The sequence below is a fragment of the Tupaia chinensis genome, unplaced genomic scaffold, assembly GCF_000334495.1.
Source record: "Tupaia chinensis unplaced genomic scaffold, TupChi_1.0 Scaffold144110_1, whole genome shotgun sequence".
NCBI lineage: Eukaryota > Metazoa > Chordata > Mammalia > Scandentia > Tupaiidae > Tupaia > Tupaia belangeri.
In genome coordinates, this window is record NW_006203965.1 from 210,519 (window position 1) to 223,840 (window position 13,322).

General features: G+C 35.6%; 1 protein-coding gene across 1 annotated transcript; it reads right to left on the reverse strand.

Annotated features, from left to right (window-relative positions):
- Positions 1-5,972: 5,972 nt before the first annotated feature.
- LOC102496401 (olfactory receptor 51G1) lies at positions 5,973-11,491 on the reverse strand. Its single transcript, XM_006165961.2, has 2 exons — positions 10,554-11,491; positions 5,973-6,018 (listed from the first exon to the last, which is right to left on the reverse strand). The coding sequence occupies exons 1-2, from the start codon at positions 11,489-11,491 to the stop codon at positions 5,973-5,975; spliced, it is 984 nt and encodes a 327-aa protein (XP_006166023.2).
- Positions 11,492-13,322: the final 1,831 nt, after the last annotated feature.

The window sequence follows — 13,322 nt, forward strand, 5'->3', positions numbered from 1 at the left end:
AATAAAATGTGGGAGGAAAAGGAATGGAAGACAACTGTAGACACCAGAGATAATGTGAGAAGAAGGTGGGAAAGGGCAGAGGGTCAGACATAAGGGTAAATATATATATATATATATACTAGAAATGAGAAATTATTGATGATAACATGAATGATTAAGCCACTATGCAGTATATTCTGGATGGGAAATCACATTTTGTATGCTGTGATGATGTTAAGGCAATAAATGTAAATTAATTAATTAAAAAGAAGTTTCAGGAGGAAAAAAAACACAGAAACTGGTTTTTTTTTAATTATAAACAATGCATATTTGATGACTGTAGTAAGCTATATAGCCCCAGCTAAGTTCTACTTTATAGTATGTTCGTTCTACTAACTGAGGTTTATGTATAAAGTCAGACTTGTGTTTGTGGATATGTATATATCAGCTGCACTTGCTATTGGAAATATTTAGATTGAGTTAATTAACGAATCAATAAAATGGGGGGAAAAGGTATAGAAAACAACTTTGGATACCAGAGACTGTGTGGGAGGAGGATGGGACATGGCAGAGGGTGAGAGATAGGGAATCAAGGATGGCAAAAATAATCAAAATATATAAGAAACAAGAAATTGAAAATTATTTCTTGATGATAACACATATGTTGATGTGCTTGATTGAGCCAATATACAGTGTATTCTGGATGGGAACTCTCTTTATATGCTATAATGAAGTGTAGTGAATGAATGTAAATAAATAAATTTAAATTAGAAAATATATTTTTTTCCAATAAAATTATAGTGAACTGAAAGAAAAAAAGAAAAAGAAATCAAACAAGATGATTCTAGAGATAAATAAGTTTGTCTGTTTATATTATCATTAAATTCTAAGTACATGTATCAACTCATAATAACAGTCTTGCTATTTTCCTTACTTCCTCTTTGCCATATAATTATCCAACATACTACTTCTCTAAAGTTGGGCTTGTCTCTATCATCCTTATTTCTATACTTGCTCTCATTATCACTCTTACTGCCCAGATCTTGCCCCTTCTTTTGCTAATTCCTTTCTAAATTTCACCCATATTCAAGACTTGAAAAACTGTCTTTTTTTTTTTCACCCTACATCAGTTCTGAGAACTCTGATTTTATAACCTCCGTCTCTCACTTCCGAAGAAAAGTAAATATGAAGTTTAATTGAAAACCAGAAGACATATTTGATTGGGAGAGCAGTTGACATCTTGTACTTCAGTGACCTTTTATTAAGACTTTAAATACACAATTGCTCACCATCTCCCTTGTTAACACTTCATTTTGTTTTTGGTTTGTTTGTTTGTTTTTGTTTTTTTATTATTCTGCAATCACGTCAACCTAAGTTATATTCTAGGCCCAATGCCATTTGATTTTAAATTATGGACAAGTGATATTTTCTATCTGTAGCAAAGTTGCCTCTTCTGTAAACCGAAGATAATGATGATTTGATAAAGCCATGCTGAATATTAAATGAAATATTGTGGATAAAATACTTGTAAGTCCTTTTACATAGTGCCACAAAATGAAGATAATGATGAAAAAGAAGATGATGATGGCAGTGACAACAATTATGACAAAAAGACAACAATAATTCTTCAATGAACAATGAGAGGGCAAGAGAAATAAGAAAACTCTGGAATTTTATCTCATAGACTAAAACATTAAAGAATGTATTGCACATAAATGATTTAGAGAGGCTATATTGTGAAAATTGGAATGATCAGCTCCATCTTTATTTTATCTAATTAAATTTAACGTAGCCGGAGATGTGAATTGCTCCTGAATATTTTTCTCTCCTCCAAAATTTCTCTGACACTTATAATCACCCTACCTGTGTGCTTTACATTCAATTAAGTACCAATTTGGGGGAGGAAAAAAAAAAAAGAGTTCAGGGTAGGAAGGGAATTTTAACAAAAGAAAGAACAAGATCCTTGGGACTTTAGTGAGTTACAAATCTGAACAGCCATATTAATATTCCTACATTCCCACAGCATATACATTCACTGTGTCTCACATATTCACTAGTTTCTGGTCCTCCAATTATTCCATGTACATTGTAATATAGCATGGTTTTGCTTTGACAGGGTAATTTCCATTGCTCCTGATCTTATTCAAACTCATTCACATGTTGCGCCTTTCACTATTGTCAATGTAGAGCTTGAAGAGCTAGTTTTTAAACATGAAAGTCTAAAAGATTTATGAAATGGGATTAAGCCCTCTGAGCTATAATTAAAGTCGTGTTAAAAATAACTAATTAAATGCAAATAAAAAATGATAAGATCAAAACAAAACCAGCAGTAATTGAGACTGGAAAGAACCCTGAAGTCCACCTGGTAAAATTCCAAACTTATTTTGAAATTCTTTCCCTGTTGTCTGAAAACAATTCATCACCCTATGTAAACAACACATTTATGGAAACAAACCATTTACCATGATGATGTAAAGTATCTTATGTAAGTACTGTATATGTGAAAAGCCTGAGTCTAACTTAAATGCTATGAGCATGAACAAATAATAAAGATGTTTTGGTGAAAATTGTTTCCTGATCTGAACTGAGAAACTCTTTTGCTGAATCAGGCTATGAACCTGTCTTCCCACACTTCTGATGTCTTCCTATCCTCTTATTTGCTTCTCAAGTTCCTCCCCTTATTTTCCTGTTACCTTCCACTTGTGTTCCTCTCAGGTCTCACATATTTCATAGAATTGTTCCTGTTGTCATGAGTGAATGTTTCCTAATTCTCAGAGCAAGAGAATGAATTAATAAGTCTTCTTTTAGTCCATAGAGATTTGAGGCCCCAGAATAAATGCAAGATAGTAGCTGTAACCCTGTCAGTTCTGACACTGTGATTCATGGGCCTTCCAAATATCATCCCTCCACCACTTCAGATTGCAGTACGGTGTTGAAATTTAGGAGTATAGGGGGAAATTTTTGTGCAGAAGTCTCAGATATGTACTGCCTTAAAGTCTGGGATAAATCATGTAATGCAACATGAGTAAGATGCTAACTTACCTGTGACCTAGTGGTTAAGGGAACTAAATCCCATGTTGCCAACTACAGTCAGAAACCTCACACTACCACTTCGAAAGCTACTGTGGATGTGTGTGCACATGTGCTAAAAATCCTGATGGGAAAGCGAAATGGAGAAGGGATTGCAATGTTATTGTGCTCTAAGGGGGTTCTTTCTCCTTTTTCTCCCTGTCTCTTTGTCTTTCTCTGGTGAGTGCCCATGCCTTCTGCAATTAAAAACAAATTAAAACACTAGTTACAGCCAGAATATAATAAGACAGTAAGAAATTTTAGGTATTGTGTAGCCAATGAGAGACTTATTAAAGACTTAAGCTGTGGACAGAGTAGAGTCTATAACTAAAGATTTCGAGATGACTCCAGTATAGTTCTACACAAAAATACTGCATAGGAAGGAGACTCAATTATTTGGCTTCCCTTCATCATAATCATACTATAAGCAATAAAGCCAAAGTTATCACTTACAGTTTCTAATTCTTTAACGTGTTAGTTTTAAAATTATGCCATAGAATCCTTTGCAATAAAATAGACTGACTTAACTTTGATCTAGCTATAAATAGAAGTGTTTGGTCATGAAATAAATCCTTCTATATGTCTGTCAACAACATTAACTTTTAAATAGCTAAGGCTAAAAACAAGTCTGCATTTGTGTGACCAAAATCCCAAAGGAGAATGGATGAGAAGGGACTGGAACATGATTATCCCCAATGGGTGGTGGTACTCTCCCTCTCTCTCTCTCTCTCTTTCCAGTGTGTGTTTGTGCCCTCTAGCAACTTTTTTTAATGATAAAAATATCTCTAAAGTATGAGTTGCAATTCTGGTTGTCATGTGAGTCTCATTTACTACAGAAATTAGTTTAGAAGGAGGACAAGAGGAAGTGGGAGAGAAAAGAAGGATGAGATGGAGAAATAAAGAAAGGGGGAAAAAGTTTTTAAACTTACTTATCTCCTGGCACCTTTGTATTAATATATGCTATTGATAGCATTTATTACCTCAGTAGAAGTAATAGTTCTCATAAAGAAAATTTAGTTAATTACCAAAGAAATTTGGCATTAATAGTCTATGAAAATAAAATGAGTATTTATTTCTGAACACAAGGATTTTCCATGTCTCCATCTTCATACTTCCTCTTAGGAAACTACCAGAAAAATTACTTTGTCTTTCTATCCTCACTGGCCATGTATGGTCTCAGAATTCTCTTTGTACTTTTGTTACTTTAACAATAATTTAAATCACTTTGTTATCATCTAAACTTTACAGGATCAAGGTCTCAAACTTAGGGGATTATTGCCATAGAATGTCCCCCAGTAAAACAGACTAGGTAAATTTGCTCTATCCATATTCAATGCAAATGCACCACTTTATCATATGGTTTATGTAAGAAGTCTTCACAAAATTCATAGAAAATATTATGGAGAAACTGCAGATGGATTTAAAACATTTTTGCACCAACATAAAGTTTAACTCCATTTTTTAATTTTTAAAAAAATTTCCAGAGTACATATGTGCTCCCCATGGAGAGACAGAGAAACAGAGAGAGTACACCTAAATGGGGTGTTGTCACATCACAATCTTTTTTCCATTTCTCCATTCCATCAAAATTTGAACCATACACACACAAGCACCTGACAAGTTTTTCAAGCTTACAGAGCCATGAATCAAGTTGCAATTGATCATAAGTCCTGTGGAATCCAGCTCCCTTATCCACTATGCTATAGGGCTTGCCCATTCCAAAAGAACCTGAAGTGTCCACATTTATTTCTCAGGTATGCAATGGAAGAAAACAAAACACTTAAATCCAATGCTGTCAAATTGGTTGTGAACCTTAAATCATAAGCTCAATCCTCAATGCTTTATCTGATGGAAAGAATGCCATGGGGAGTGTTCGCCATTAGAGCTCTGAACATTTCCTAGACTACCAAGCCTGAACATGGGTACTAATACAAAGTTCAGACAAAGGGCATGGGTAACCCAGTGAGGAAAAGAAAATATCTTCAGCAAATGGTGCTGTAAAAACTGAATATCTACCTGCAGAAAACTCAAACTGGTCCTTATCTCTCAGTATTAAAAAGAAAAAAAAAAGCAACTCAAAATGAATCAAGGATCTAAACATAAAAACCATCCAGGAAAAGATAAGTGAATTGAAAAAAATGCAGCACATGTATTCTATGGAATACCACTTAGCCATAAAAACAAAATAATGAAACCCTAACATTTTATAGAAATTGGAGTTGAAGTATGGAAGATTTAATGTTATGTGAATTAAGTCAGACTATAAAAGACAGGCATTATGTGGTCCCACCTAATATGTACATAATGTCTGCACTCTAGCAGAAACTGAAAGATTGAAAGGTATAATAGCAAGGAGGTCAACTGTAGATAATAGAGGCGATATAGAAGAGGGTGGATAATAGTAGTGGGTATTAGGGGGTGAAAGAGAGGGGATCAGGGGGAAAAATGAACAAAACATTTAATAGAAACAGAATGAACGTTATCTGTTAATAATGTATATGGTAATGTCTTTGACTTGACCAATATGCATCGTATTCATGCTGGGGAAAACTGTGTTGTACACTGTAAAGATGTACAGTGATTAAATTTAAATTTAAGAATAAAATAAAATAAATGTGTGGTGGTTTCTGGGAAAGGACCATGCTTGGTCTGTCTTCCAGAGCTTTCTTGCTCTGGATCTAACCATAATAAACTGCATCAGCAGTTACTCTTATTCTTTAGTTTCTGGCATCTTTCGGTTCACCATGGGGACTGACAGTAAACAAGAATTCGGAATACAAGGTTGAGTGTTTGTTGATTCCCCAGTTCCTCACCCAATCTCTTGATATGATTTTCTCATGATCACTTTATCTCCCTAGGAAAAGGAAATTTTATGCCTGCTCCCTTTCTTCTCATGCTACACTTCTTAGTTCTGGTAAACTTTTTTATACTCTTGTCACTTCAAGTCTACAGATAAAATCAAACTTCTTCCTGTAATAATGCATATATAATACATAATATGAGGGGTTTTCAGAAATTTCAAGGAAAATGCATGTAATGAAAGATGTATGAAAAATGTATCAAAAATTGTTTGCACCAAAACAAATTTACCCATTGATTAAATTTTTCTACAAACTTTCTGGGGTGTCCTCATCTATGCTTTCGTAGTTTTTCTAAATCCTACCTGCATATTTACAATGATCCCTTCAGAAAACTCTTCATACTATTAAGTTTGAGCATGACTTCTGCTTCCTGACAGAACCTCAATTAATGCAAAAGAGATATGTCTACCTTGTGTATGTGTCTGTGTGTGTGTGTGTGTATATCACTTCCTTTTTATAAACTCTCTGCAAGATTGTCACATATAGAATTTGTGTGTTTGTTTGTTTGTATGTTTGTTTTTGCCACAGGGCTTATACTCTTGCCAGAGAGAGACAAATAGAGACAGTGAGAGGGAAAATGAGAACTCATGCCCCAAGGGATAATGGCCATGCTACAATCCTGTCTCTTCCATTTTTTTGGGGGGGGGCATGTATGCACATGCACCTGGCGTGATTTTCAAGCCACCAAGTCTAGGACTCACACTGCTGTCAGCCATGTGGGAGTTCAGCACTTTAACCAACACATCACCTGCTAACCCCCATATATTGAAATTTTAATCTTTTCTCTTTTCTTTATTGTTTTCTTATATTATAATTAATGTTCTTTTTTTTTTTTTTGGAGAGGTTTTTTTTTTGTTTGTTTTGTTTTGTTTTCTTCTTTTTTCTTTTTTCGCTATAGGGCTCGTGCACTCACCAGACAGACAGAGAAAGACATAGAGACAGAAAGCGAGAAATCACCCCCCAGAGAAATCTCCTCCATTCTCCTCTCGGGATCTTGGGCATGCACGCACACGCGCCCGGCGTGAGTTCTAAGCCACCGGGTCCAGGACGCGAACCTCGGTCTACTACGTGGGAGTCCAGCGACATAGCCATTACGCTAACTGCTGGTTCCCCTAATGTTCATTTTTTATTGTTGTTTATCATGTCTTTCTTTTCTCCCCAGCTGAGGAATGGCACCTCAAAAATCCAATTGCCTAACAGAAGACAGGAGGATACAGGCATATTTCTTTGCACATATAGTTTTGCTTCATGAATCAGTGAAAAAAAGCTAGCATTAAAGGAAGAGTAAGAAGACAGAGAGCAAGTCAGGCTAGAGAAGAAAGAGAAAAGATGCCTCTTAAAAAAAAGTTGTATAAATTTCTTCAGTGGCATTACACTTAGAACAGAATGGAAGGTAATCAACTATGATTGGCCTGGAACTTGAACTTCTATGGTGAAAACAAGACTATATAAAGTGAATTTAGGAAATAGTGCCAGGACCAGCAGAAGGTGTAATGGTTATGTTGTTAGCCTCCCACATAAGTCAGCCATGATTCGAGTCCCAGACCCATCGCCTTAAAACTTACACTGGGCAAGTGTGCATGTGTGTGTGTGTGTGTGTATGTGTGTATGTCCAAAATCTTGAGAGAAAATGGGATTGCTCATGGCCATACTCCTGGAAATGATTTCTCACTTTGTCTCTGTCTCTCTAATGAGTGCACAGACCCTATAGCAAAAATCTCTCTCAAAAAAATAAAAGTAAAGAAATAGTGCCTTTATCATGAATAAACTTTAACAGCATGAAGGAAAAGAAGTGCCTATTAGCTACTAGCTAGATTAACATCACATCTCATTTTCTTTACATATTAAAACTGCAGGGTTGGCTTGGTGGTTAAGGGAGCCAGATACCACATAGCAGAACACATAGTTGAAGGCTGGGACCCAAACTCTTGAAAAACATGGCAGGCACAAGTGTGTGCCCCAAATCCCCATGAGATGGAGAAATGGGGAGGAGAATGCAGAGCGCCCATACCCCATTTAAGGGTACTTGCTTTCTCTCCCGCTCTCTCTGGCTGGCACACATGACCTCTGGGGAGAAAATTAAAATAACCATAAATTAAGAAAAGATAACAATACCACAAACTTTCTCTTTTAAAATTTTCGTAATACCTAAATTGAGCTCCAAAAAGTGTCTTTTAGTCTTGGAAGAGGAGACAGCCTTACTAGGGATGATAGTATACTTCATATTCAGAAGAAAGTGGAAAGATTAAGTTTGTAATCATAAGTTTGACATGATAAAAAGACATTTTCAAAGGGTCCTAATACCACAGGTCTTTAGAATGTATTAAATCTTCTCAGTAAACATAAAAATATAAGATCTATGTAGAATCAAATTATTTCTCCAGGAAGTAAAATATCAGAATTAATTAGTAAGTTAATTTTTTTAGATTAATATTTTTATTCAATTTTCTTTTATACATTCAATCACATTATTTAGCTTATGAAGTGAATATTTCAACGTCTGAACATTTCTTCCTAGTCCAGTTGATAAAACCATAAAATTATCTTCAACAGATAATACATTTCTTTATCCCATTAATGCTTTGCCTCTCTATTTTTCTTCTAAATGTCCTTCCCCAGACTCTACTCTTTCACACACACTGTATCAGATATTCACATCCATTTACTGTGTTTCTATATCCTTTTGTCAATCAGTTTCAGTCATAGAGTACGGACACTCGGTATATATTGAGTGGGGACATGCAATGTCTCTCCTTCATAGCCTGTCTTGCTTCACTCAGCAGTAAATCTTCCATATTCTTCTACTTTTTGCCAAAAGCCAGGGGTTTTTTTTCCTTTTTTTTTTATGGCAGAATAGAAAGCTAAATTTTGAATTTAACAAAAATATTGAATTTTGAGAGCCAGACAAAGGCACACTGATAAAACCCAGGGCTCTCAGGGTGACCAACAAGGAAGGTTCTTGGTTCACACCTAGAGCCCTCTCTGAGTACACCAGGAAGGGTGTAAACATAATCCAGGACTGGCATTATGTTATTTTTATCTATCATTGAATCAAGAAAAGTTTTGGGTTATTTACAATAATATTTGTATGAACATGATTTCCTTTCTTTTTTTTTTTTTTTTGGAGAGGTTTTCACTGTAGGACTCAGGCTCTTGACAGAAAGATAGAGATAGAGAGATAGAAAGACAGAAAACGAGAAATCAGTCCCTGAGGGGATGGCCATGGTGCAATCCCTTCTCCTCCATTCTCCTCTCAGGATTGTGGACATGCATGCAAATGCACCCGGTGTGAGTTTAAGCTACCAGGTCTGGTACTCAAACCACAGTCAACAACATGGGAATCTGGCAACAGAGCCATTATGCCATCTGCTTGTCCTGATTTCCTTTCTAATTTGCCTCCATCTGGTTTCTATATTCCCACCAGAATGTTTACTGTAAGTTTTAGTGCTGAAATCTACTTTCTCTTTTTTTTTTTTGCCTCCTTACTCCCTGAGAAATTGAATGACCCTTACACAGCTATAGTGATGATGTAATTTAATTTTTTAATCTTTTTTTTCACATGTTTCTGCTTAAATTTTATTTTTTCAATTTTATTTTATCTAGTAGGAAGTGTGTGCAAATCCAAGAATTATGCATAGAAAAACACAGAATAATACATTATGACTTTTCCGACAACCCAATATTTTGTTACCTTACTCCATAAAGGGTATATAGTCTCTTTGGTGTAGAGTCTTGATTATTCTTATGGAATTTCCTCATTGAAGAACAGTAATTGTGCAGTCATTGCCTGAGGGTTTTTTTGTTTTGTTTTGTTTTGTTTTTTCCCTGATTTCATTCTGATGGAAGTAACCAGGCCTGTCTTATAACTTAGTGGTAAGAGAACTGGCCTCCAAGTGATTGATCATGCAGTTCAAGTCTTGTACCTGGTAGCTTAAGAAACTTAACAGGCGTGTGTATGTGCATGCCCCTCCTGATGGGATGGACAAATGGGGGAAAAGGGATTGTAGTGTAACCACACCCAATTAAAGGAATGCTTTATACTTTACTCCCTCTATTTCTCTCACTGGCAAGTACACGTGCTCTCTGACGATTAAAAAAAAAGAAAAAGAAGAAGCAGAAAAGAGACCAAAAAGATGCAATGTTTTCATTTATTCCATCTCTAGGCTCAAACATTCATTTAACCATTTTTTGACTCAAAATATAAAGTTTATTTTGCCTCAATGAAAAGAAAATATACCTAATTATCAATTTTAGTTCTACTATATTTTATCTCTGTTATCTTAGAATGGTAAGATAACTTTTCTAAGTCTTGGTTTTAACATGCAAAATTGGACTACTCTTTCAACCTGAATGCAAAAGTAGATCTATAAATTATTTGCATGAAATAAATTCCCTCTTACTAAACCTCCCAATATCAGAATTCTGAAATATCTTAAACATAGAAAATAATGACAGAAATGATTGAATATATTCCATGAAGAGACAAATTGAGTTTATGATGCATCTTGAAATGATTATGTGCCAATTATGACCAACAGTTTCTAAGCAGAGAATCTCCAGAATGAAGGAGATGGATGAAAAGGTCAAAACCATGAGAATCATTATACATTCTAAGTATGAGTAAACCGAACCCTTTTGGGTAACAATATCTTTAGGAACCCTTGTCGAATATGCTTTGTTTTGATGCTATAAATAATTGGATTGAGTACTGGGGGAACTAATAAATAAATATTGGCCATGGTTATATGAATAATAGGTGAAGAGTGTTTTGCAAAACGATGGACCAAAGATAGCCCTATCATTGGCACATACAGAATGAGCACAGCACAAATATGGGAGGCACATGTGTTGAGGGCCTTGAGCTTTCCTTCTTGAGATGCAATGCCTAGGACAGAGCGGAGGATGAAGGCATATGATAAAAAGATTCCCAGAGAATCTACACCCCAATAAATTACTACAGCAAACAAGCCAAAATAAATGTTGAAAGATATGTCACTACAGGACAACCTGATAACATCTTGATGTAAGCAGTAAGAGTGGGAGAGAACGTGGGAGCGACAGAAGGAAAACGTGGGGATACGAACAAGAACAACAGGGAGGATAATGGAGCACCTGATGACAATGAAGATGCCTATATAAATAATGCACTGTGGAGTGAGTTTGCTTGAATATCTCAAAGGATCACATATGGCAACATATCGGTCAAAGGCCATCGCTAACAGCACAGATGACTCCATCAGAGAGAATGTTTGAATAAAATATATCTGGGCTATACAAGCATTTACTTCAATCTCCCTAGCATCAAACCAGAAGATTTTCAGTACTGTGGGCAATGTGGAGACGGACATGCCCATGTCAGTGAGGGACAATATAGCCAAGAAATAGTACATGGGTTCATGGAGACTCTTATTGGTACGGATGATGTGAAGGATGGTGCAGTTGCCCACTATTGCAATCAGATAGAGAACGCAAAAGGGGATGGAGATGAGGTGATGGACATTCTCATAGCCAGGAATCCCAGTGAGGTAGAATGAGATGGGCTGTTCAGTACTGGAGTTAGTGCCCACCAAGACACTGTCCATATTCCTAAAACGTTGACTCCTAGAAGGAAAAGAAACATACAACACAGAGGAGATAGCAATTCTTGTTTTTCTAATAATTTTTGTTTTTCTTAATATTTCTTGCTCTGCAGGGACACTAAGTATACCACTTGGAAAATAATTTTTCTTGACTTATCAATTTTATTTTTTGGTAATTACTCAAAGTCACCACCCCTTTTAATAATTAGCTTTTTTAGAGGTTTTTATCTTAGGGCATGTGTGCTTACCAGAGAGAAAGAAGACAGTGAAAGGGACATGAAATATTGCCCCCCCACACACTCCCAGAAGGATGACCATATCCCAAACCCTACTCCACCATCCTCCTCCCGGGATCTTAGGCATGCACACACACATGCCCTGCTTGATTTTCAAGCCACAGGGTCTAGGAATCAAACTGCAATGGGTCATTTGTGAGTCCAGTGCAATAATCACCATGCCATCTTCTGGTCCACTACTATTTAATCTTTAAAATAGCTTATAATTATTATAAAGTAATTTGTTAATCTTTACCCTATTAATTCCAGATTTTGAGTCAATCATAGAAGTTTTTCTATCCCTAAGTGTGTAATATGTCATCCTATGTTTTCTACTAGCATTCAATAGACTTTTTAAAATTTATTGCAGAGAGGACCAGCAGATAGGAAAATAATTATGTCACTTGTTTCCCACATAGTTGACCATGGTTCAAGACCTGGACCTGGTGGCTTAAAACTCATGCAGGATAAGTGTGCATGTGTGAGAGGAGAATGGAGGAGAAGGGGTGCCCTGTGGCCATCTCCCCTGAGGAGTGACTTCTCACTTTCTATTTCTCTATCTCTCTCTGTCTCTCTGGCAAGCACATACCCTATAGCAAAAATCTCTCAAAAACTATTGCAGAAGGTGAGAGGGAGGGAATCAGGGGAAAAAAGAAACACAAAATGAAAAATTATTTGCTGAAGATCATATAGTAATATCTTTGAGCCTATACAGTGTATTCTGGATAGGAAAATCCATTTTGTATACTGTAATTATGTACAGTGAATGAAAAGAAATTTAAAAATAAGTAAGGAGAAAATTTTAAAAAATAATTATAGAGAGTGTGCATATGCAGAGAAGAGGGAGACACAAGAACACTCTTGAGAGGATTTTATCATGCCATTACTCCTTTTCCATAACCCTCCAGCTTATCAGAATCCTGCATATACACACACTCATATGTTTCAGGTCAACTTGGCTGGGATTTGAACTCTTATTGGCATGAGTGTTCCAACACTGCAGTTCAGTATGCTACAGACTATGCCACCAAGCAAATTCAAGTTTATTTTTATTTACTTTTAGATTCCTCTTTTATTTGCCATTTAGTTTTGTACATGATGTTAAGAAGAATTTTAGTTTTGTATGTGATGTTAAGAACATGTATTGGTGTGGTAGTTGAGGGTGTTGGACTCCCACATGGCCAACCACGGTTCTCCTCCTTGACTCGGTGACTTGCTTTCTTATTTTCCCTCTCTCTCACTACCTGTCTCTCACTCTGTCCCTTTCTGGTCAAATTAAAAGAAATAAATAAAGTTAAAAAAATGATTATTTTTTTGAAAATATATATATGTGTGTGTGTGAGTGTGTGTGTGTATATATATATATACATATATATATTACCTATAGCAAAAATTTATCTTCTATATATTATATATATTATATATATGATCTAATATATATAGATAATGTAATATATAAATATAATATATATAATCTAATATATAGATATATAATATTATATATATCTATTTTTTTGAAAATATATATATGTGTGTGTGTGAGTGTGTGTGTGTATATA